The 25679-nt window shown below is 43.4% G+C and overlaps 5 protein-coding genes across 8 annotated transcripts; 2 read left to right on the top strand and 3 right to left on the bottom strand.

Moving 5' to 3' along the window:
* Nucleotides 1–5952: 5952 nt before the first annotated feature.
* On the bottom strand, nt 5953–7652 carry LOC6737260. Its single transcript, XM_002084064.4, has 3 exons — nt 7402–7652; nt 6860–6998; nt 5953–6793 (listed from the first exon to the last, which is right to left on the bottom strand). The coding sequence occupies exons 1-3, from the start codon at nt 7432–7434 to the stop codon at nt 6042–6044; spliced, it is 924 nt and encodes a 307-aa protein (XP_002084100.1). The 5' UTR covers nt 7435–7652; the 3' UTR covers nt 5953–6041.
* A 102-nt stretch (nt 7653–7754) lies between these two features.
* Nucleotides 7755–10188, bottom strand: LOC6737259 (cuticle protein 8). The gene is made up of 3 exons (XM_016171093.3): nt 10009–10188; nt 9684–9915; nt 7755–9267 (listed from the first exon to the last, which is right to left on the bottom strand). The coding sequence occupies exons 1-3, from the start codon at nt 10012–10014 to the stop codon at nt 9089–9091; spliced, it is 417 nt and encodes a 138-aa protein (XP_016030970.1). The 5' UTR covers nt 10015–10188; the 3' UTR covers nt 7755–9088.
* Nucleotides 10189–13736: 3548 nt separating this feature from the next.
* Nucleotides 13737–15654, bottom strand: LOC6737258 (cuticle protein). Of its 3 annotated transcripts, XM_039293816.2 has the most exons (3): nt 15262–15654; nt 14760–15198; nt 13737–14199 (listed from the first exon to the last, which is right to left on the bottom strand). In XM_039293816.2, the coding sequence occupies exons 2-3, from the start codon at nt 15158–15160 to the stop codon at nt 13809–13811; spliced, it is 792 nt and encodes a 263-aa protein (XP_039149750.1). In that variant the 5' UTR covers nt 15161–15198; nt 15262–15654; the 3' UTR covers nt 13737–13808. The 3 variants fall into 3 exon arrangements, with proteins under 3 accessions (XP_039149750.1, XP_002084098.1, XP_039149751.1); XM_002084062.4 differs by having other exon boundaries at nt 13739–14199; nt 14760–15653; XM_039293817.2 differs by having other exon boundaries at nt 14037–14194; nt 14760–15653.
* A 1375-nt stretch (nt 15655–17029) lies between these two features.
* LOC27207396 lies at nt 17030–17472 on the top strand. The gene is made up of 2 exons (XM_016183084.1): nt 17030–17234; nt 17283–17472. Exons 1-2 carry the CDS (start codon nt 17144–17146, stop codon nt 17423–17425), a joined length of 234 nt encoding a protein of 77 aa, XP_016030969.1. The 5' UTR covers nt 17030–17143; the 3' UTR covers nt 17426–17472.
* A 3038-nt stretch (nt 17473–20510) lies between these two features.
* Nucleotides 20511–25621, top strand: LOC6737257 (cleavage and polyadenylation specificity factor subunit 6). 2 transcript variants are annotated; one of them, XM_016169954.3, is made up of 7 exons: nt 20511–20989; nt 21468–22187; nt 22973–23113; nt 23382–23848; nt 24048–24347; nt 24406–24474; nt 24901–25621. In XM_016169954.3, the coding sequence occupies exons 1-7, from the start codon at nt 20924–20926 to the stop codon at nt 25094–25096; spliced, it is 1959 nt and encodes a 652-aa protein (XP_016030967.1). In that variant the 5' UTR covers nt 20511–20923; the 3' UTR covers nt 25097–25621. The 2 variants fall into 2 exon arrangements, with proteins under 2 accessions (XP_016030967.1, XP_016030968.1); XM_016169955.3 differs by lacking the exon at nt 22973–23113.
* Nucleotides 25622–25679: the final 58 nt, after the last annotated feature.

The raw sequence follows: 25679 nt of genomic DNA, 5'->3' as shown, positions 1-25679 counted from the left end.
TATTACATTTTCATATATTTATATAAATATATACTTATATACTCAAATATACTTATAGTTTATTATATTTCTAGCTAACACATGCAACATTTTCGATGAGTGCTTGTCGTCCAGGACTCTTTGTGTGCCATTAGTGACGCATGCGATGGCGTTGATAAGTCGTCATCGATGTGGCTGATCGGCAGTTGCAACATTGCAACAAAACCCCCCTCCAGCCCACCGAGCCCAAGTTTGTTAATATTTTGGTATTTTCGATTTGGCCAACTCGGCTTGGCAGCCTATTTGCATTGCAGGTCTGCATTGTTGCCGTGCAAGTGGGCTCATTAAACGCAGTTTGACCCAAATTTCGGCTTGATGATTTTCGTGGCTGCTGCTGGGCAACATTTTTGGGGCAACCTTCTATTGCGGCTAGCCTCCGGTTAATCGTTCACTTTTAATGCGCTGATTTTCGTAAATTCGTAACTGGTAAATAGCTTTAGATTTGAATTGGGTCCGCAGGCTGTACCAATAAAAGCCAATTTTGTAATATTTAATTGTTTCACATAAAACAGAAGTTTTGTTTACAGCTCTTTTGTGTGTGTGTGTGGTGCCCACATACTTTGTCTGCCACGTACTTCAATTCAAAGTAAAGTGCCACAATTGCGTTAAAGGAAAATTAACCCATGCTAGCTATTTTTTGGGTCTTTCGTCAATTTGCAATTGGTTGGCGCTAATTAGGCAGCGAAGCGAGGAATTTAGTGACTCTAAGGTTCTCACCTCGAAGGTTGAGACAATCGTTTTGTCAAATGCATTCAGGTGTTTTGTTTCTCAGCTGCACTGCAATGCACTTAAATATATTCAGTAACAAAACGAAAAATTCATGCCCACTTTTCGTTATAAAAACCATTAATTTGTGTCAATAAAATCTCCATTATTTTCCCACAACTTTAAGGAAAATACTCAACAGGTTTTCTCCTATTTAACTCCATACCCTCAAATTCCTGCCCATCATGCACTCGTTCAACTCATTTCATCCATCTGTGTAATCTAGTTCATCGGCAAGTTGTTTGCCAATAACTCAAGAAATTACTTGGATTTGTATGTGAATTTCGTGCAGTTTTTCAGCCAACCACTTTGCATAGCCCCGATTCACAAGCTCTTTTTTGGCAGATCAGCCATGGATCCATGGATCCATGGATTCAATCTGGTCAAAACGAAACGAGTGACATCGGGTTGATGTACTCTTAAGTACGAGCACAATTTTAATTGCTATATTATGGTCGACAACGTTTGACAACATTGCGAGACATGACAAACCGAAAAGCTCGGGGGATAAAAACAAACATTTTTTCCATGATGATTACCAATCCAATCCGCAGTAAATCCCGATGCAGCGCAAGAAATATGGCAAATAAAATAAATGCTTAATTATGGCCACGATTTGGGGTCTACGTCTGCTGCTATATGTTTATATGTTTAGCTGGAGAGCGTTGGCGTTGCGGCAGGTGGAAAAAATAACGCAAGTCAACATGCCACACTCGACAAAACGACTGCAGTCGCCTTTGCGGCATTCCCCATGCACATACAGTCACGTACCGCACTGTATCTGCCGCAGCATTTGGCAATTCGACGAAGCGTCGCAAATTGAACGCATTGCTGATACAATTTGGAGCTACAATTTGGTGAACTTTCCAAAGAGAGTATATCGAATATGGCGAAAAGATGGTACATTTAAGCCAATAGAAATATTAGATTATCTAAATTTCTAAACATTCAAAACATCTCACAGGAGACTATTAATCTTTATTTTGCATAATTTAAAGCTTATAATAAGTTGAAGGGTATACGATATGGGTTTCAAATTTGTTGACCATTTCACCCATTTGTGTCTTGTGATATGCAACATTTTTCGCCTGATTTCGCTGCCACTTATCGGCTCAAAATTTGTTATTTTTCCTCGCTGTCGTTGTAATTGCACACGAAATTTTCATTTTGTTGACCAGCAGGTGTTAATTTTTTGGTTAGCTATAGTTTAGATTCACTTTGCTGTGTAATTTTTCTTTTTGGCCTGGAATGGCTTACTTTTACCCAGAGCACTTGGCCACTCAATCAATTCCCACTCACAAAAGTGAAAAGTCAAGACGCGTTGTTGCTGCTTTTGTTGGTTATGCGCATGCGCGCATGTAACAGCTGCAGGTAAGCAGGCCAAGCAATTACCTAGTAACTCATATTTACCGTTAGACATTTAGTACATGCATTAACTTGGCCAAAAGCAGTTGAAGTGCTCCTGCCGCCACAGCAAAAGCGGCAGCTCTAGCTATTTCTGGTGTACATTTGCGACATCGGCCAAACAAAATAAAACAAAGCAATCGGACAAAAAGTTTGTCACACTGCAAAAAATACCAAGCAACATTGCTCTGTTTATTAATGTATTAATTAACTTAATCTTAATGAATAGAAGTGCATACTAGTGCTTTAGTTGGTTTGGATCCACAGTTATAAGGTTTATTTATGTTATATTAGGTATTTATTAAATTTTATTTAATTATTATGCTCTTTATTTTTCCTTTCCTAAGTCAAATGATATCGATATTACTAGTTTTGCTCAGCGTACCTTAAGCGATCGCTTGCAAACATATAACAACAACAATGGCTGGCAATCAGCAGCCAACTTTGACTTTTGTCTCATTGTTTCATATTTATTAGAGTCCCGGCTTAAAGCCTTGCAACTCAACAAGCCAGCGACGCGTGCATCTTTCCAAAATTGCTGTGGGAATTGGCTTTGGAATCGGATTTTGGCTTTTAATGGTTATCCTTTTATGCGGCCCGTGCTTACGCAACCAGCAACGGCAGCTGCTGTAATTGAAAATCACATTCGAGGAGCCCAGTGGAGCCCAGTGGCAGCCCAACGCATTCAATTACCAGCAATTTATATTCGTTTGCTCGCAGGCAATGCGCATGAAACACGAATTTACTGGGCAACTAGTTGGCTCGATCTCGCGGAGAAATGTGCGTGGTCAAAAGGAAAATGGCAGAGAAATATATGGCTAATTGCCAGCGCACATTGAACTTTAAAGTGCAAAAGCAAATGGAAAAGCAAGTCGTCGCTGCTTTTCACTGTTCGTTAGTTTTCAGCCAGCACACGGTGCGTATGAGTAATAAACGTAAAGTGGAAGCAGTGAAGCCATCTACACCTGTTCCGTTGACATCATGTCTAGATTTTATTAGGTAATAAATGATTTTGTTAATAATTAAAAGAAATAAAGTATAATATTGTAAATATTAGTCGTTAGTATGCCTTTTTATCCCCTAGAATCCCTAACTTAATCCATATCAGCTTCGATTTGGCATTCTTCATTATTCAATCGCATCCAGTCGACGTCGCCGTCAGCTTCGATTATGCATTCCGTGATATAACTGGCGAGTGGAGGCATAATCTGAAAAGCCTTTCAACGGTAACAAATAATATTCACTTGAATTCGGTGCGGTAACAGCAATTGCACCCGCCCCATCTGCTGCTCGGCTGCTCCGAGCTCCTCGACTTCTGGCGCTTGGTATTAAGCCTCGGCTGCTGCCGTTGACATAATAAATAGCTGAAGAAATTAATTAAATGCAAATTGCCAAATCACATAATCATATCACATGGCAGCTGGGACAGTCGAGCGACACTCATTTTCGTTTGCATTTTCATTTTCATTTTTCAAGACTTTTCCACCGCAGATAGCTCTCGTGTGTGGAGCAAGACGCGGAAAAGTCGGCGAGCTCGGCCGAGCAATTTTCCAATTGATTTTCTTGCAGCTCTAATTGTATCATTGACTAATCAAAATATTTACGCTTTGCATTCACAAGACCGCTTTAATTGTTAAATATTTTAAATTCGCCGCCAAGTGCCGCTGCCATTTTCACACATCGAGTGTGTTGAGGAAATCTGGTGGCGTGGTTTTCCCATGAAGACTTCCTTGGACTTTCGGTTTCTGTCACTGGCAAGAGCGTCTCATTAATTAGGCGCCAATTGAATGTGTCTCCTTCTCCCTCACTCCCTCCCTCCCTCTCTCTCTTTCTCTCACTCCACTTCCTACAGCGAAAAGCGCTGAATTTCCCAGGGAAAAGTGGGGGGCAGTGCAACGGCAAAGTAGGTTAAATACTTTTACCTTATTCCGTAGCCGGCTAATTGCTGTCATTTTTGGCGCTGCTTTGTTTTTCCTGCTGCCGAGCGGCGCGGAGATGCAACAAATTAACAACTTTTCAAGCTCGCCCGAACCGGATATTATGAAATTTTCCAGTTTCGAGTGCCATATCGAGATTATAAAATGGCTAAATTTATGCAACCGCCTCGGGCTCGAACGGCCAAACGGCAGGACCAAAGAAACCGGCTTCAGATCCCCTAATCAAGTTGTCAGCCCGCACATACATATTTCCATTCCGCGCTCAAATATATTGCGTTTTATTAGTTTATTTATGAGCTGGCCGCTGCAGGGACAACGCCCGCGATCTCAATGTTAAGTTGAAGTGCGCAGCCGAAGTGCCACTTGTGCGCGGGGCCCACTGTGCGGCTACGTAATGCCAGCGCATTGCATTACGTATACGTCACGCCCTAGCCAAAAAAATTGAGGGAGAAAATCATAAACACTTTCACAGAGCCACTCAATGGGGTGGCAGCGATGGTGGTGCAAGTCGATTGCCTCAGCAATTAGTTAATGACCGAATATGTATGCCGAAAAGAAAGAAACCGAACCCAATGCATTGGAATGGAATGGGCTGAAAGTGGCGGCCATTTAATTAGCAGAAAAGTTTCCTCAGTTGGTATAATTAATTAATATGAAAATACCGAGCAATGACTTGTGGTATAGTAATTTGTATAATTTCTAAGAACACAATTTCCATACACATTTCAAACTATCTGTGGCCTTTCCCCATTCGAATGTGATTTTATTTCTTAGCCATTTCAGTCAAGCATAAAAGTGAATGTGCCAGATACAAATTCGTGGGCAATAAATGCACACAGTGAATAAAAATCCAGACTGTGCAAATGTAAATTGCTTAAAACTAACAAATACCGTGTAAAGTGCTTTTGAGTGCTTTTGGCAACGAAATTTCGCAATCGGCGAAGAGTGTGCGTGCCACAAATTAAAGCTGCCGCAATAATGGAATAATAAATCAGCATAAATATGCATTGGATGGAAGAGATAGCGAAGTGACGTGGAAAGCGAAAACGATAACAGAAATCAAAATGCAATTCGCATTTCCTTCCGTTTTTTTCGAGTTTCGAGCTCCGCTCGGCATTTGCGCGCATGGAAACGCATTTGGAAATTTGGAGCAATTAAATGGCAAAACATTTACACTTGACTGCAACGTGATCCGAACCGATGTCTTCCTGAATGGCTGGAATACCCATCCACCTGGCGAGCGGACCAAACCCAATCCGACCCGTTGTGGGCGACACAAATTAACCCACAGAGGCAATAAAAATGAAACTTCAAAGGCGGCAAGCGCTTTCGATTGGGATCAAGACGCCGCCAATCTGGCTGCTCTACTTTGGCACCCGGAAAATATTTTCCAAAAAACTTTGCCACATACATTGGCACCACTCGGCACCTCTTGTAGCCGCCACAATTATGCTGTTCAGTGTATGGAATTCTTTTGTGGCTCCCATTTTGCCATTATGGCCAAATTGTGATCACTTTTTTATGGCCAAGGTATCGGCAAAAGAGGCGGTGAATGAAAAGTGAAAGAAGCTTACCTAATAACTAGCTCAGGAAATGCTCTTGTCTTAACTAATATTGCTCATGTGCACGGAGAAAAAATAGCTTAGTGATTTTATAGCACAAAATATAAGTTAATTGAAACGTATAAATATTATACGTACCATTAATCATGTACTATAAACTAATCATAATAATATTCGATAGAACTTTATATATATATATATTTCTTCTTTTTTTTTAAGTTATATATTTAACTTATATTTTTCTGTGTACTTTGGTTACCAACCCCTCTTTAGCATTTCTTGTAAAAAAAACTATTAAGCATTTAGTTTGGCCTGGTGAAACATTTTCAAACATTTACTCTGGCCTGGCCTCACTTAGGTTTGGTAAATTGGCCAGGAATTCACGGCGATTTGCCTCAATGGTTCGCCGTTGCCAATCTGCATCGCTTGGACTGCTATTGACCAGTGGCCCGGGCGGCGGTAATCTGGCCTCCGGCTCCTCGACTTGTGGAGCCTTTTCGGCATTGTTGGTTTGGGCCCTGTGGTATTTTGAACTTTCAGTTTTCTCGGGCTCCGCTGTGGTGGCCTTGGTGGTTTCTTGAGCCGCCGGCAGTTGGAAGGGAACTATGGGAAACTGCTGGGGAATTAGATTCTGAACAGGGCGACCCTTAGTTGGGTCCTTGCCCTGGATGACATCGAGCACCGCTGGCTTAAGCACATCCTTGCTCACATCGATGTGGTTTAGGTCGATTCCATGTTGCTCCTTCAGCTGCTGGGCAACATGATCCGCCACGTGGGAGACGGTCACGTTGAGATGGCTCTTTGGATCCCAGGTGACATTTGTAGGCGCATCCGATTTGCTTCTCTCCACCAGTATATCAGGTCTTTCGGTGGGCCAAACTGATTTGACTTTCTCATCGCCTGCCTTAAAAATCTGAATCTGGGCCGAGTAACCTCCATCCTCATCCGCCATATATTTGGTGACTTCAATGCGTCCATCTGGCCTTGCATACCCGTAGCTACCTTGAATGCTGCCATTCACAAATCGTTTTTCTTCTCGGAACTGAGAGTTCTGCGTCTGCGGATCAAAGGAATATGTGTTGGGCCCTATAAATAAAATGTAGTATAAGAAATAATGTATAATTAATAATAAATAAGTATAATGTTGCCTACCGTAGGGCTCGCGGACGAAATAGTTCCTCACTTTGGCTCTTTCTTTTCCAGGTGTATCTTCAGGCTGATTGTATACTTCGACTTTCGATGGCAATGGATTGGACAACGCGGCGTATACTTTTGTGATTAACACGAAAACCTACAAATGCAATAAAATGCTCAGCATATATTAAGGCGTAAATCTTGTTTGCAAAACGAAAATCATTAATAAATTTGATTTTGTTTCTTTGTCGCTTTTAATTTTTGCACTTTGATTTTAAATGTATCGGTATTTATTGCCATCCGAAGATTAAAAACTGTTCTACCCTTTTATATAAGAAATACATTTTGATTTTACGAAATAATGCATAAAAATTCTTTTTATTTTAATTCCAAGTAAGCTTTAAAATTTCTAAGAACTTTGAGGTACACATTTTGGAGGAATCTGAAAAATCACATTTTTATTGACTTTCACTTCCAGAACCTTTAACAATTTGAGTATAGCTATTTTATACACCACTCAAAATTCCTGAGCACTGAAGTAACAATTTCAAATCACTTACAAAGAACCAAAACAAATTTGACGAATGTCCCATGCTGAATTTTAATGCTGTTCGCCTCTAGATCGATCTATCACATTTATTTCGGTGCTATTATTATTAATTTATTATTTTTGACCGGCGAGTTGCGTGTACTTTCGATGGCGAAGACAGACTGAAGAACCGAGAACCCAAAGCGAAATGGAGAGGCCCACATAGAGTGGGTGCGAATCCCCATTTGGAATACTTCACCGGAATGCTAAGTTATTTTCCTATTTTTGCTCTGCTAATTATTATAATTATTATTTTTCCAGCATGCTAATCCTCACGACCTTCGCTGTGGCTTCAAAAACCAACCAAAAAGAACGAGATAATCATTATTTTTTAAATATGATTTTTTATTTATTTTTTTTGTAGTTTTTTTCTTTCTATTTCCATAATAACGTTTTCGCATTTCGTTTGCTGTTTGCTGCTGTTGTTGTTGCTGTTTTTGCATACAAATGTTTATGGGGAATATATAGTACATAATTGTAAGACTCAAATGAACTTTTGAGACGTGAGAGACATGTGAGAGTTTGTTTTTCTTCTTTTGTTTATCCTCCTAATTGAGTACAATGTTTGTTTTTTTGTTGCTTTTTTCGTATGTTTTTCTTTGTTTGTTTATAATTAAGCTGCATAATTCTTTATAAATACACAATAAATGTGAAAAATACTAAATGCAAAAATGAAACTAGATACAAAGGAGTCAGACTGAGAGTGAGTGAGTGAGAGATATAAAGAGAGAGAGAAAGAGATAGTGAGTCGTTGAGTGAGTGAGACGGGTGAGAGTGGAAGAAAGAGGCGGAATGAGGTCACAAGGATAACAGCGGGGATTTCTAGAGTACTAGCTACTAATGCACAATGACCGGCCCATTACCGGCAATCTTTTGCTCTCCAAGGACCTGTTCTGCAAGAGATCCTGTCAAATTGTCAGCAATCCCGCAATGGCACACAATTTAGCACGCCCACCGTGGCTCTCAATGGGGCGTGGCAGTTTAAGGAAGCTGGCCACAGTTTGACAGTCATCGCAAAGGCTTCTAAAGAAGATGTTGTAGAATAGGAAAATGCATAGCACAGAAGAGAGATAGTCATAAATATATTACAAAAGTTTAGCTTGGGAAACTGAAAGAACTAAGCGTATAAATAAAGTTCTATGTACAGAGTGAGGAGAAGTCCTAAGAGAAGCCTTTGCCATATCCTTGGAGTACAATTTTCTTGGGGCATTGTGTGCAAAAGATTTCCAGCGAAATCGGTTCTGGTTAATCGTACGTACGTACAAATACAAACAAATAACATATATCGTGTGAAAAACTTGTCACTCCAATACCGGTTGTTATCCTTAGCGCGTTCATCATCCGCGTTCAAGTCATTCCGAATGCCAAGTCGTTATGAATTTCTGTTTGTTTTCGGTTCGGTTTATATCCTTCGTCCTTGTGCCATGCCAGGATCAGCCGGGTGCCGGGACACGCCCCCTAAGGCGGTCCGTGTCTACTAAACTCTACGCTACGCTTACTTACAAAAGATTTTCATTTTCGTTGTTTGTTTGTTTGTTTTTTTTTTTTGTGGTTTTTTGTTTGTTTTTCTGTTTGTTGTTGTTCCTATGAAGATTCTGGTGTGAATGGATGAGAGCGAGAGGGAGAGCACCTTGGTGACTAAGTCAGGCTCCCGCTACTTAGTAGTGATGCAGGAGGGGGGCGTGGGCCAGCACGGGGGCGGCATGCAGCACGGGTGCATGGGCGATGATCTTGGTGGGGGCGGTCTTGTGGACGACGGCATTGAAGCCATTGTGGTCGTCGGCGGTGTAGTCAACGGTGCGCACCGAACCATCGGGCTCAACCAGGGAGTACTGGCCTGAAAATGGATGAAGTGAAATGGGTCAGCACAGTAAAGTCTAGGTCATAGCTACAACTGGTGAGCTATCTCAATAAAACATTATTTGTTTTCGCATTTAAATGTCTTAATTATGTTTCAACTGAGCATGTCAAGTCTCTTCAACTTCTTATTTTTTTATAGAATTTTGACCTTAAATGTTAAAGATTACGTTCTCTTCATATGGGGGTTTTAATTTAAGTTCGTTGCCTAAGTCTTTCGTTTGTTAGCAGAAAAATAATGTTTAAAGTTCCCTTCTGCAAATCCGCTGAGTGCCAATGTCAATATATTTCAGTTCGTTGCCTAAGTCTTTCGATTTATAGAGAAGTTCAGGATATTTAGACTTTCAGGATAGATTATACCTATCATTTGTGGTTATTAGCCCATTGAAAACTCACCCTTCACCACATCACCGTCGCGCTCCTCGGCCTGCGACTTGATGTCGCCGGTGTGGGGATCCTTAATGCCGTAGTTGAAGGAGTACTTGGGATAGGCCACCGGCTCGGCGTGGACGGCATGGACGGCGTGCGACAGGACTGGCGCATGATGCACCAGCGCAGGGGCGTAGTGACCCAGCTCGATGGGAACGGCCTGAGCGGCGGCGAACAGCAGAGCGATGGCAACGAAGTACTAGAGGGTATGGAGAAGTGAGCATCAGGATCGGTGGAATCACTGGGGTGGGGGTTTTTAGTTGATTGGGGGGCAGGGGGTTGGAGCACACACCTTCATTTTAATTATCGAGCACGAACGGCAAACGGACACACGGCGCGAACACGTAGCTAAAAACAAGGACGAAGGACGACTGGACGCTGAATCCTGCAGAGGAGGCTGTAAGGAGTGAGCTCGAGTGAGTGAGGACCGTTAAGAGCACGAAATCGTTAGCTGAACTGATGTCTGCAACGATGACCAAAAGTATTTATATACGCGTCGCTCGCCGACGACTGCAGCCCGATCGACGACGACTGGAACGAACGAACGATGGCGTTGCAGCTGTGCCACCGGTGGGTGGTGTTGGTGGTATTGGTGGTGCTAGTGGTGCTGGTGGTGCCGGGGGAGCTGGATGCCAGTTGGCAGCGGAGCAGTGCTGCAGTACCATACCACGCATGTGCCACAACAATGATCCCCGAGTTCCCCCCTTCAAAAATCTGTAGCTAGGTGCGGCATTTGTTTTTCGGCCTGAGAAGGCGTTCGGTGACTTAGTTTCTTAGTTTCGCTGACTGTTTGTCTGCCTCTCGCTGATGACGGCGCTGCAATTGAAAGCGACACTTTTGCATTGGCTCTAATGATCTAAGCTTTTTATTTATTGATTTGCCGACATAATTACGATCGTTTCGGGTCCGCACAACTTGGCCGAAAAATATTATTACCATATCTGTGGCAATCAAACGGGGCGTCGTTATAATTACCACGACAACACCAACACCAACAAGACCAAAACCTATAGCAAGCCAACTTGCGTAGTTTTCGGGCCACGCAATTTGTTGCCTGACATTTTTGCGACCGATTTCAGTTTGTTATTTTCACGATCTGGAGAACTGTGCGCGGAATTTCGGTGTTGGCAAATAGTTTGACATGGCTAAGCAAATCAAACGCGGCTCAATCAATAATTTTCGGAGGCATGAGACAAATGTTTGTCGCCAAGATTGCGAGAAATGATAAGTTTTATGTGGCAGTTTTAGCTTAGAGACTGTAGGGGAATGTATATAAGCATTATATTAAAATGGGCTTGGATACAATTTATTTATGATCTAAGTTGTCTTTTTTTTAAGTGGAATTTGTGACCCAGATACCAGAAAAGATAATTAAGTAAATATGATGATGGTTAGCAGTGGCTAATATAATGCATTTTCTTATTTAAAGGGATCCTTCGCCAATCTTGGCCATTAACATAATATTTAACACTAAACCAACTAAATATTATAGCTTCAACTCCAACTCCTCATTCAACGCTTGCTAAACTCCCAAACAACACTTTTTTTGACACTTTTTTAGGCAACACCCACAACAAACAGGCAACCGCTCTGGCATGACATATCAGAAAATTATGATTGTATCTTATAAAACACACACAAGTGGCCATTAAATAGAGACAAACAGCCGATGGATTGTGGGGGGAGAGGGCCAAGCGGAGACCGCCTAAAGTCTGAGCAAACGATGGGAAAAAAGGCCCGATGTTCGTTTGCTGGGTGCAAAAAGAGTTTGCCAGAAAGAAAAAAGACACAAACGTGTGGAGACAAACCAACAGATACTCAGATCGCACTATAAGAGATCACTTTGGAATGGGCCTGGCCATTAGCATGGCAAGCCATGGGACAAAGACACAGAATCGACTTACATAAAACGGCTTTAAAGGCGACACATTTACACGGCTGGCCGAAAATCGCTCGAAACAATTGCCAACCGGTGGACCACAAACAAAAAAAAAAAGAGTTCGGGCCAAACAAGTTGGCCACGTCACGATCGCACTTTGACAGACCCAAGGAGTCGCAGGGGTTCGGTTGGATGTTAGATGGTTACTTGGTTACTTGGTTAGTTGGTCACTGGACAAGACAGTTGGAAAATCGCAATGACTACGACATGCTTTGTCTTTGTCTGGATCGATAGATATAGTTAGTTGCGCAATGGTACCGCCAAGAGACAACATTTCTTGATCGATCGATCGAATTGTTTTGCATGCGTTAATTGCACTTGTCCACGCATATCCACCCCCTTGCTTACCTCAGTCTAATTCCCCCTGCTTCCATCGCATTGAATATCTGCGCAAGCCGAACTCGAGATTTATTACACTTGTGGCTCCATGTGTCATTAAGTAAAACAAACATTTAATCTTGATTTATGTTCGCCGTTTGTTTGCCTATGTTTGGACAATGCTTTGACGTGGGCGGCTAGCAGTTAGGGCGTGGCCGTGGAGGCTAATGGATCCATTGAACATTTAAACGCACTTTGCATCGGATTTCGAAATCTAAAGTGGCTATTTTCGGCTTTGTGAGGTATTTAAAGTTAACAGAAAAATCTCATAAAAATCGGCTGGAAAATTAAGTTTAAGTTTACTGCTTGGAAGCAATGTATTTTTACTTCACCTTTTTATTTCTCTTCTATAATAACAATTTGAAATAATCCTATACTAATCATCGCCAAGTCGACCCACTTGTTGTATGCACCTTTTTTTCTAAATTGTACCCTTTAAATGACTTGACAGTTATAGATTTGTGGCTTGATTTATGCAGTAGGCAAAGCGATATTTCGTTTCTTTCGTGATTGAGTCTTGAAGGTCTTTCGTCTATGCATTACTTTAAACTGGACAATAGCTCTCGGGGTTGTTGCGTTTAGAAAGTGAGTGCAGTGAATGTGAACGTTGCACAACGCTGCGTATGCGTAACGCGCCATATCCGGTGGACACTTCCACAAAGATTACATCCGGTGGATATTACGCAAACCCAGCACTTCCGATACCCCTTCGGTTGATATCCAATGACACCACTAGCACCGTATGACTCCGTGGCTAATTAAAACATTTCCAAATGGAAGGATTCTTGCACGTCTGAGGCCGACGCATGCTAACCATGTCTACAGGTTTTCGCTCTTTCATTCTATGCCGCAGGGGGAGCAGGAGCAGGAGCAGTTAAAACGGGGGGTTATTAGTGGACCAAAAGTTGGCTGTCAATTAGCTTGGTCCGGTTAAAGCCGTCAGCCCAATTTTGTCGCCGGCTCAATTGTGAGATTACCGACGCCAAGTTGGTCAGGCTGCCTGGCATTTCAGCATTATTACCGCATCGCATGGCTATGGCTGCTGGCACAACCAGCCAACCAGCCAACCATCCAGACGTCGCTTGATCCACTTTTTCCAGTCTGCTCTCTGCATTTCGCACATTTAATGCGATTTTGCGCATTTGCGCGTTTGAAATTAAGAGAGTGACGAAATGGAACCACCAGCCAACAGCCATCGGCATCAGCATCAGGCAGAGACCAAAGTGGATCACGCATACTGGAGGAAAATAGATTTTCCGAGCTTGCAACAAAACTTGACTGTCCATCGGTCCGCTTGATTGAGTCCATGCGAAAATGAAAATGAAAATCAAAAAGAAAACGAGCTCGAAATTGAATCAAAACCGCAGTCCGGGCTCCAATGGAGTGCGTCTAAGTCGAACGCACACGCTTCACCAACCTGGCCGATATACATATGGGTACATGTCCCAACTCGACGTTGATGTTGTGGTTGCATAAAGATCGCCTCTTTGCCCCCCTTAACCCCGTTGAACCGATTACAAAAGCTCGCCAGATATTTCAATTAGAGATTTTTTTTGGATTTTTTACTCTTTCAACAACACGAGTACCGGGAATATACATATTAGCATCAGTAAGTGTTCCTAGCAGCACAACAGTATTAAATCCTTGAAGGATCACAGATAAAACAATGCTTAAAGAAATTTAGTTTGAGCAGTGAAAACTGCTTATATGATTATATATTTTATTTGTAATTTATCACAATAAATGAAATATAATTAATAGGTTTTTCTTCGAGTCTAGTAGTCCTCGCCACTGGACTCCTCCTGCTGACTGTGAGCATCTGCCTCGTCATATCCTTCCTCGCTGCTGCCCTCGTACTCCTGGTGACCCCCACCCTCCTCGTCCTCCTCCGCCTGCTCGTCCTTTCCCTCATCGTAATCCTCGTGCACTTGGTACTGGCCATTTCCCTGGTGCGGTGCCCGCTCCCGCTCCCGCTCATCCTCCTCCTCATCATCCTCGGCGCTGTGGTGCCTCACCTGGCTGTCCACGGACCCGCCACCCGCATCCCCGTCCGATCCGTGGCCGTGCAGAGTCTTCACACCGTTGGTAATGACCTCGGCTTGGAAGCCGTTGGCATCGTCAGCCGTGTATTTAACCACACGCAAGGTGCCATCCGGATCGACTACGCTGCGTGGAGGTCGTCGAAAGAGAAGTAAAATTAAGATTACTTATAATAATTAATAAATTAAAATGAATTCAGTGTATAATTGGTGTTTAATGAGTTAAATGTTGTACGTATTAATATTAATGAAAAATGTTTTAAATTCATATTAAACAGATACGCAATATGTTTGCAAATCTTTTTATTAACTTGAAAATGTTTTGAACTGTGCAACAATTTGTAAAATTATCTTGTGAATTTTAGATGCAAATAAGATACTATTTATGTTAAGAGCCTTCTGGCATTTGTTTGAGCACATGATTTCATGATTGATTATATACAACTCGTTTTTCAAAAATCTTATCAAATATACAGTGTATACAAATGTGCAGTAATCTTTGAAATCAACTTGTTCAAATGCAATGCCAAGCAACTGTGTTTACTTTTCAGCGCCTGCTGCTTCTGATATTAAGTGGTTTCAGAGTGTCCACGATGCCATATCCATTTCAGCCCGCTCAGTGTGACGCTAATGAATTCGCTGACAAGTTGTCCCCATCTCCATCCCCAACGCCCCATCAAAACTCACCTGTACACTCCTCTCACCTCGTCCCCGTTGCGCGTCTCCTTGCGATTCTGCAGCACGCGCGTCTTGCCATCCTCGACTCCATAGGCGAAGCTGTACTCGGGACGGGCCACATAGTCCACGGTGCGTCCGTCGTGGACGGTGACCAGATGCTCCGGCCCCACCACCGGACCCTCGAATCGCGCATATGAGTAGCCAACCGCTGCGCATGCCCCGATCATTCCGCATCCAGCAATTAGCGCCACCAGTGGCAACAAATCTTTGAGTTGCCGCACCGCCTGGCCGACGCGTGCCTCTCTTCGCAACGCAATGCGGAAGCGCCAGCGAGTTGAAGTCCGTGCTTTTGGTCCAACGCCAAATCCGTTGGCATCTCCAGCTGTGCTGGTTATGCGTCGCTTCTTCATATCTCTCTTTTTATCAACCGCCGGCGACTTATCTATAACTTATGATTGAAACCCTTCGATCGCCCGATTCTCGCATACTAAGCGTGAAATGTCGCACTTACCGTCTATTTATATAGCCATCGATTTTGATTTTTTCGGGGGGAAATTGATTTCCGCGAGATTATGCGCTTCAGTGGAAAGCGGCCGAGTGGAACTTCAACTCTGGCAGGGATGTGGTCAACCGATGACGTTGCGCGTGCCCACAAATTGCACCACTCCGCAGGGTTTACACAATGCTACCTTCCCGACGCCTGACGTCATCGATTCGCAGGGGCTTGCGAAGAAGGGGTCCAAGTTGAAAGACATTAAAAATAAAAACATATATATAGTCTCTTAAATGCCACGATCCATGATTGACCATCGCATATCGCGGCGCAATTTGTTTGGCTGAAAATCACTTTAAGTGCGTTCAGTTCGCCACTGCGAGAAATAGGGGGCTATTAGGTAAATACAATTTTTGAAATCTCTGCCATATAATATAGGATTTATAAATACATTAAGAACTGCATAATCTTACACTTCATTATTACAAATATTGCCATCATTAAAGGCAATATTTTCGTTCATTGAATTCCATATTATTTTATGAGTTATTAAAAATCTGTATATACTAACTGATTACATATTTCCCCCTGTGCAAGTGCCCAAAAAAGTCGAACATGGAACTGCCGCCGATGGCCAAGATAAACCACCTCCACGGGCCACCGACAGGCGCAGCTGCGATCGTTGGAGCTTTGACCTTTTTCTGAGGGTCTGGCCAAAAAAAAAGAAATATATGTTGGAAAAGCAAAAACCAAAACTGGCGAAAAGCAACCAAAATATGGCTATTATTTCGGTTGCTTCTAATTTATAAGCAAGAGGCAGCCTTTGTTGGCGATGCGATGCGATGCTTGAAAAATGCATATATCATTGGCCTTTGGTACTTGCGCACAGTAGTCAGTCGCTGGTTTCTTGGGGGGATTGGGACTGAGACTGGGACCTAACTGGCCATCGTGGGAAAACTAGTTGGGTGCACCTGTGTTTGTGTGTTTGCGCAGAAAGCGTCGCTTAATTACCCACATTACACAAATGCTGAGGCAACGAGAATCGCACATGGCATATACGAGTGTGTATATAGTATAGCTCTTTTTTGGCTGCCATTAACGTAATTAAGACGCAGCTCGTTTGCCCTTTAGTGGCTTTTAGCGGTGGCACGCAACAAATGTGTCACTGCATTATGACGCCCGCCGAATGGCGCAATGCAAATGCCGTGAAATCTGGCGGCAATTAAAGCGAAACTAAGCCACATGCCAGGGAGTCATGTTGCCAACGCTTTTCTATTTTTCTCGCTTTTTTCTTACCTGCGGCAGCCAATACTGCTGGGGTATCCTAGCCCACTCAGCCAGGAAAGATTTCTGCGGCCAGATAAGTTGCACATGCCACTGTGCTGTTACACGCGGAAAAAATGTTCAGTAAGATGCATAAACCTAAAGGTATTGGAATCTGTGCAATGCTGATTTCCTAAAAATGTTTTCGAGGGACTTTAAGATAAATTGTATATCTTTAAATGTATATCCCAACTAATGTTGATCTACAATTTCGCCCAGTGCACATGTGTGCTTTTCTATGGTCGCTTATGTAAGGCAACCACTGTGCCGGCTTCTGCCCCATTTCAAGCTGGAAAACCCGCTTTGGCTTCGTTTTCCATTTCATTTGCACCGACTCCAAATGGAGGAGCAGCTGGAGACGGTGGACCGAGATCTCGATCTGGTCAGCTTCTTGCCACTGGCGATTGCAAAACTCACACGCGTTCAACGAAAGCGAAGCGGAAAAACTTGGCTAAATCAGTTGGCTGTAGCATTTTCATTCACACCAGTCTACCATACACGCTCACAGGCAGACTGAAACATAGAATCTTGATCAAATTTTAATAGTACGCTTTGCATTTTGTCGTAGCCTTTTGCAATGATTTGCGTATCGCGACTGGTCATCATCAATTTGCCCAGTGTCTGGTCATCCAAGAGATCCAAAGACTCGGAGGAAAAGGATAGCAAAGGTATGATGGGAATATCATCAACAATTCGTACTAAACATATCCTCTCAGATTCTGTAAAGCCAGCTGCGCCCAGGGATTTTCAGAGACCATTGCAGATCCACACAAAAAGGGGGTACATCAAGTGGTTCAACAAGCTGAGCCGCTGCCACAAAACTCGCCATTTTTCGGGCAGAATGCATCCCAGGCTGTAGAAACGAATTAAAAACCAGGATCTCACCTCGGTTGTTCCTCACTTGAATTTGGATCTGCTTTTTCTTAATGGGTTCCTAATTATGCAGGTACATATGTATAATCCCATTGCGGAACTTAAATTCGATTTTCCTCTTAATTTCCATCACATGCGCTTCCATCCAATCCATTGATTGGCAATTAAGATTGCGTTGGGTGTCTGGACTAACTCACGTATCTGACCCATATTCGTAGTGGCTCTGCCTCGGCTGGAAGCCGGTTTTGGATAAGTTGGTCAGTGGTGCGATTGCCACTGGCTGGAGCACCGTGACATGCCAAATGGCCAGCAGTTGGCCAGATTTTTGAGCCCCTTTTTTGCGCCTCTCTAGAGCCGCTTTCCTCGCTATTCGCTCGCCATTTATCTGGCCAAAAGGCAAATTAGTCAAATGGTAACAATTATATAATGGTCAAGTTATACTTGGCCACTTGGCGAGAAGTGGGCGTTGCATGTTTGCCTTTCACTTTTTTTCTGGAGCTGAATCTGGATCTGGAGCTGGATCGGCCAGCTGCTGTGCCAGGATATACATACATATATCAAACGGCACGATTATACAATATGGCCACGTAATTAGTCGCCTCGTTTGGCGGCAAACAATTGCAAACAGTTGGCAAACAATGTTTGAATGTTCTCCAAACTGTGGCACCGCGCAATTGAGACATTATTCAATTTGTGACAATCGCGAGAAAACCGAGTAGGAAACTTTAACAAGAGCGAAAAACAATTAACTGCATTTTGGCGGCGATTTCCCAAAGCGATGTTCTAATTTTGCAACCGAAAATGCCTCGCTGGGCCCAAAGTTGTGAACATTTAATGAGCACCAAAAACGTAAATTTAATTTATATCGTTTTCTAAGCTTTTTGTCAGACGACAAATTTCGTAATTTTTTTTTTTTTTTTCTTTTTGTTCGCTTTTTGTCGGTTTCTGGTGGTTTTTCTTTTTTTTTTTTTGTTCGCTGGTGATTCGTGTAAACTGTGCCGACTCGGCATGGAGCTTTGGATTTGGACCCTGGTTGCATGTCAAAGGCGCATGAAACGCGCCAGCCTGCCACAAGAATCAAATGACACTCGGCCTGGTCCATTTCGGTCGCTCCACGGAGCCAAAAAATTATCCATGCAGTTCAGTTTGCAGCTTACAGTTCGCAGTTTGCAGTATGATATGGTCAAAATACCCAGCAGTGTGTAGCCTTAATTGGCACCTCGACACTTGGCCAGGACCGAACCGAATCGCATCGCATCGAATGGCTGCTGCTGTGTAGGTGCACTTGACGGCCGGCTGTGGTGTGAGAGATTTATGCATGTTCTCTTTGCGTATCCATTGCCCAACTGGTGGCGGTGGTGCGGCACGACTACTGGCTACTGGGCAGTTGGAAGCTTGGAAGTTGCAAGTTGGCACTTTGTTAGCTGCGGCGCCGCTTTTTGATAAAGTATCCCAGCCAATGGTCACGCAATAAATTTTTGACATGACTTACGCACGTCCGAAATGGTCGATGGGGGGGCAATTGATATGAGTGGTGGCCATTATGTAGATCTAAGTGATCGGAAACATTCAATAACACTTATAGCACTTTTATGAGAGCCAGCCAAAGGCCACACGGCGTATAAGCAATATTTCGATAGCAATTGATTTTTTATGGTTATTTTAAAAGAGTGAAGTATAAACCTACCCCTCCACTAAAAAATTAAGTTCGAATACATATTTATAATTCGAGTTCTTTCAATTTATGATAAATACTACGTGCGTAAGTCTCCTCCCCTTCGATGTTGCACCTTTGAGCCGCAGCACTGCCCCAAAAATGTCAGCGATTAGCCGAGAATTTCAATTGACTGCACCCTCGCCACCAACATCCGTCGATTTCCATCTGCGTGATTGCTCTTGAAGAACCGCCCACCTTGAATTGGAAACACATTTCCACATATGCAAATCGCGAAAATCCAATCTGCAATGGCTTTATTCGCTGAAGCATTTAAAAATCGATTGATTGCTGTAAAGATCGTAATTACCCAGCAGTTAAAACCATACTCTTGTTAATTAAACACACAATCGCATGGGGCGAGAGCAGCAAATATAATTGCCGTCCGTTCAGATTGGACGATAAAAGCCAGTGGTAATTGACATTTAAGGCAATTCATTAACGCAACTAACACATGGGAGTCAAAGAGCCAAAGTTAAAAACTAAATACCAGCAGGTGGACTACTGCCCAAATACGAGAAGAAAAATGGAAAAACATCAGATACACGAATAACATGGCTAATCATGCACTAGATTTCGGGATATGTGCCTTTTTTTCACAGGCCCGACTCAAAAATGCTGCCTCGGTTTTTCCCCCAATTTTTTGCCGCGCATTTGCATACGAGTGGCCAAGTCGACGGCGCCACAATCTCCTCGGTTCCCAGCCACCAGCAAGTTCGAAGATTTCGGAGAGCCGAGTTGTTAGCGGCAATTATTGTAACCTGTAGACGGGCCGCATAAATCAGCTTAATTGCTATATTTAAATTCTAAATTTGGAGCTCTGGCCAAGTGCGCTGTCTAGTTGTGCAAGTGACACGGTCAGTGTCCATTTGGACCTGCAAATCTAAGCTATGCATGGCTATAGTTTTTGGGCAGCATTAACAATTTATGCAAATTAATGTGTGTGTGATGGTGGTCTAGGGGACCAGGATAATTAATTTGAAGTATACCTATTATGGGTGTTGTAATGAATGTTAAGTATTTTCGTATGTCAATTTTTAATTACAAAGTAAAGCATTTAATAAGCATATTACACATTTTAAGAAAGTTCTAACGGTCCATTTCAAAATTCGATAGAATTCGATATATTTGCAATGGTTTGTGTCCACGCTACGACTACAGTCGAATTGCAAATGGTTCTTGGGTTCGAGTATTTCGCATAATAAAATTATGTATATTAAGTGAATATTTTCTAAAGCGAATTAAGTATCAAACACATCTAATTGAATTCCATTCATCGAATAGATTTAATGTTCAATTCCCATTTACTGTCAAATTGCTGAATACCCCAGACAGGATGTGGTATTTTCTAGTATGCGAGCAAGAGAGCACAAAGATACCGCATAGTGATTTCACATTTCAGCTCTACAGTCACACTGCACCGCTCCGCCATTTTACGCTGACAATTTTTTCGCAAGATTGAATAAACTAGTTCGTGCACGAGTAGAATGTAAATAATTTCAGAATTCACCCCACGGACTACAACGCGCCAAAGCAATTAATCAATTAATTGTACAGCGGGCGCGATTACCCGGCTAAATCGCGCAGCAGCACGCCGGTTTCTGCTCCGGCTTCCCCCTCCCCCACAAAAAAAAGAAACTGTACGAGGCGCGAGTGCAAGTGGGAAAGTGACGGAACGATTGGCGAGTGTCTTGGTGTGCATGCGAAAATTGGGAAAAGCGGCGAAAAATCAGTAATTACGCCTAGGAAGAGCAACTTTGCCGGCTCAACATGGCCGACGTGGTCTTGGATCTGTACGCAGAGGACCTCGACAAGGACTTTGCCGGGCAGGCTCAGGTAAGCCATGGGAAAAAGGCAGTCGCTCTGCAAGCCGCGTGTGTATGTATACAGTAGGGTGGATCGATGTCCGAAAGAATTGCGTTAGGGGGTAGAACGGCGTCTTGGGCGAGCTCGACCACTCGGTACCCTGTAAAGTAGGGTTCTAGAAACTGAGTGCAGGGATATATATTAATATAAACATGAAACGAATTAATAACCAAACCTGAAGATCATCTTTATTTTGTTCATAAAAAAATAGCAACGTAATTTTTTTAAATTCTTCTAGCCATGGAAATGTAGAGAATTGTACGCATCCCAATAATACTTTTTAAAAATTCTAAAGTAAAAATGGAGTAATATCGAAATTTTTTTAAAAACAAGACTTATACGAATTTAAAAAAATATACGTTTACTTGCGACGATTGTAAAAACGAATTGTACGGCATTCACACAACAGTTTGACCCACTTGTTAATTACTTTGCTTTATTCGCACAGGACGAATTTGGAGGCGATGGAGTAGACCTATACGATGACATAGGCGGTCCCACCGAATCGGCCGCCTCAGGCGGCGGGGGCGGTGGAACGCCTTCCGCAGATGGAGCCGCAGGGCCAGGCTCCGGGGAACCCGGGGAACGGAATTCCGGAGGTCCCAATGGGGTGTACCATCAGAGCAGTGGTAGCCTCACTCCGACCATGAATCGCCGCTACCAGCTGTATGTGGGCAATCTTACCTGGTGGACCACTGACCAGGATATCGCCAATTCGCTGCGAGACATTGGCGTGAGTGATCTACAGGAAGTAAAGTTTTTCGAGAACAGGGCCAACGGTCAGTCGAAGGGCTTCAGTGTAATCTCCCTCGGCTCGGAATCTAGCCTGCGCGCCGTGCTCGACCAGCTGCCCAAGAAGGAGATGCACGGCCAAGCGCCGGTGGTCACGTACCCCAGCAAGCAGGCACTCACCCAATTCGAGAGCCTGCAAAAGACGCGTCCAGTGCCGCCGCCGCAGCAGAATGGACCGCCCAGGGGTCCGGCACCACCCAGCATGGGTGGCGGCCCAATGCCCACCGGACATCCAGGAGGCCCGCAAGGAGGTGGACCCCCAGGACATCCACCGCGCGGGATGAACTCCATCATGCAGCCGGGCCAGTACCGACCGCAGCACATGTCGCAGGTGCCCCAGGTGGGCGGACCCAACTCAGGACCTCCACGAATGCAGGTACACAACCATTGTTCTAGCCCCGCATGGCCTCAAGAGGTCTCATCGTTAGTAGAAATATCGCTCGGTTCTATTTTGTTTTGTTTCTACATTCCTACATTATTTCCTATTTCCATCAAAATTGTTCTGAATGCAAAATTTGCTTACTTAGGTAAAATTAGAAACCCTAAATATACGACTTTTCCTGTATAGTTTATAAACGAATATGCTCTACTTCAGTTGATCGATGTTCTTTTTTAAATTAAACGTACAAACCTAGTTTTTAGATGTGAGAGATAAACAATATGAAATATCCGATCTCTTGTTAGTATTTCATTTGAGAATTTATAAACTAAACTAAAGCTGTCGTACAAACTAAGTTTCTTAGAATTTTTATTTATGTCTTTAAGTACTATTCTTATTCTTTACTTCTGTTAACTCACAAGTAATTTCAGAGCAATTTTTGTAGCACTCCTCGGCCTAAGGCAGTTTGTATTCTTTTTATTTTCTGTACTCTAGTCATAGACCTTCAACAAAAAATCACATGTAATAAATTAAAATCAAGAGCCAGAAAGGTACGCAGTGCCTTTCTGGCTCCACTCAAATTATATATACTTTTGATTTAATTGCGTTAATGTATTTCCCCCCGAGTATTTGTAATTGTGTAATGGCCCGCTATTGTTATACAAAATGTTTATGTATTACGATTTATGTTCTATTCCATGTCTTTGACAACGCTTACGCACACTTCTACCCCACAACAACAACTACTACTTCAATATAAAACGTAATTCGTATTAATATAGCCGCCGATGCATCCGCAAGGCGGGCTCATGGGGAACCAACAGCCGCCACCCCGGTATCCGTCAGCGCAGGGCCAATGGCCAGGTCAGCGGCCAGGCGGACCACGACCAGGTCCACCGAACGGACCGCCGCAGCGACCAATGGTAACAATCCCCAAAGCACTGAGTCCTCTTTGTATCTATGCCATAATATAATTCTAACGAAGCCAGAGAGAAGAAGAGAAGGCGAGATAAAGGAAGACTAACCCAACTTAAGTTAACCTTAGTTAACTTAGTCTTAAGCGATGTATTCAGAACATTTTCAGTAATTCCACAGATCAACCCATGCAACACCAACTCATACCATAGCCTAGAAACCGATTCGATCCGATCATTGGGAACAGTAACTAATCCTGTCTCTTCTGCCTTGCAGTTCCAAGGAGGCCCAATGGGCATGCCCGTCAGGGGTCCGCCAGGTCCCGACTGGCGTCGTCCACCCATGCACGGTGGTTTCCCGCCGCAAGGTCCGCCACGTGGCCTTCCCCCAGCACCAGGTCCGGGCGGACCACACGGCGCACCCGCACCCCACGTGAATCCAGCATTCTTTAACCAGCCTGGTGGTCCTGCCCAGCATCCGGGCATGGGTGGCCCGCCCCACGGAGCACCAGGTCCACAGCCAGGCATGAATATGCCACCGCAACAGGGCATGAACATGACTCCACAGCATGGACCGCCACCCCAGTTTGCCCAGCATGGACCACGTGGTCCGTGGCCGCCACCGCAGGGTAAGCCACCGGGTCCCTTCCCCGATCCGCAGCAGATGGGTCCGCAACTGACGGAGGTGGAGTTCGAGGAGGTGATGAGCAGAAATCGCACAGTCAGCAGTTCGGCGATCGCCAGGTGAGTGCAATGGTTTTTAAAATTTTTTTTTTTAACGAGGTCAAAACTTTTAGTTTTTGTTTAAAAACTAACCCATTCTTAAGTCGAATTTATAAAGATTAAAACTATTTCCCAGATCCGGTCTAAATAAATGTAATATGTAACATTTTACTTTGTTGTTCAAATATCAATTTCCTTTTTTATTCAAATTTATTTTCAGAGCTGTTTCTGATGCGGCCGCTGGTGAATACTCGAGCGCCATCGAGACACTGGTCACAGCCATTTCACTGATCAAACAGTCCAAGGTAGCGCACGATGAGCGCTGCAAAATCCTGATCAGCTCGCTGCAGGACACATTGCATGGCATCGAGGCCAAGAGTTACAATAGGCGCGAAAGGTCGCGGTCGAGGGAGCGATCTCATCGCAGCCGGCAGCGACGTGAGCGTTCCACGTCCAGGTACCGCGAGCGATCTCGGGAGCGGGAACGCGATCGGGATCGTGAGCGTGAACGGGATGGCGGGTATGTTTTGGTTCTACCATGTGTAAGACTCACATATAATTCTGTATTCATTTTTTAGAAGCTACAGGGAGAGATCCCGCAGTAGAGAACGTGAACGCCAGGCTCCAGATCACTACAGGGATGACAGGTAAAGATCTTCTACTGCTAAAAATTCGCTTCACTGTCTCATTTAAAAGTTGCTGATAAATTAATCATTGTTCTTCATTTAATAGCATCGAACTCATAATTTATTTACTCGAAAACAGATTTTCAACTAAAAATTTTAACTTTTGCAGTAAAAACAAGTCTAGATTTGTAAAGTCAGAGTTTATTTTAAAATATGTGAGAAATTGTATAATATATTAAAAAGTAGTAATTTTAAGGTATAGGCCTTCAAAAATTTCATTTTCATTGAAAACTTTCTGTAAAGATGTTAGCTTGAATTTCAACTGTTTAGGCTTATCAAAATATTTCCGTTCTTTTGTGCAAGAATACATGGTGACAATTAAGCGAATTATTTTTAAGCTCGAAATGAAAACCTTGCGTTAATTTCAATCCCATATTCCGACAACAGCCGATCGGTGCGTCCACGAAAGTCGCCGGAACCCGTAGTCGCCGAAGCAGCGGAGGCGCCATCATCGAAGCGCTACTACGAGGATCGGGAAAGGTACCGCTCCTCGGACCGTGAGCGGCGCGACCGCGATCGGGACCGCGACCGCGAGCGGGAGCGTGATCGCGACAGGCGTGAGGAGCACCGTTCCCGGCATTGACTGCCGTAAGTGGAAGTTGGAGCCAGCGCCAGTGGACCCGTAATCAAGTGTAAAGATGTAACACAGATATACTAAACACACTCTATTAACAAACAATAAGCCGCAGCTTGATGGGATGACAAGCTAGCCACAATTAACAGATTTTCGATTTGTATCTAACATTACCAATACGTAGGATATGAATATGGCAAACAGCATAGTTCTTCTAGACATACTATAATAAGCCGAAATGCTGACAAGATTTTATCAACGACGGACGGGGACTGTCTCTGGATCCATCCAACTACACATCACAGAATCCTGCCAACAGCAAGACCGTCAGACCGAAGTCAGCAGAGGCAGGAGGATCGATGCAGAAGCCAAGGGGACAGTCAGCGTGGGACATTATAGACACTGATGCGCACTGGATCATCAAACAACAAACAACTAGCATTCCTGCACCGCCGTCATCGCAGCAGAATTTCAATATTATTGTACTCTAAAATTTCGGTTTATTTAATAAAACATAAACGTATGAAAAAAGAATTGTTCCAGAAAAAACCTCTACCAAAACTGTCTTACATTGTGTGTCTTCTTGTACTCT

This window comes from Drosophila simulans, chromosome 3L, assembly GCF_016746395.2.
Source record: "Drosophila simulans strain w501 chromosome 3L, Prin_Dsim_3.1, whole genome shotgun sequence".
Taxonomy (NCBI): domain Eukaryota; kingdom Metazoa; phylum Arthropoda; class Insecta; order Diptera; family Drosophilidae; genus Drosophila; species Drosophila simulans.
This window is presented reverse-complemented; position numbering and strand designations above follow the sequence as displayed.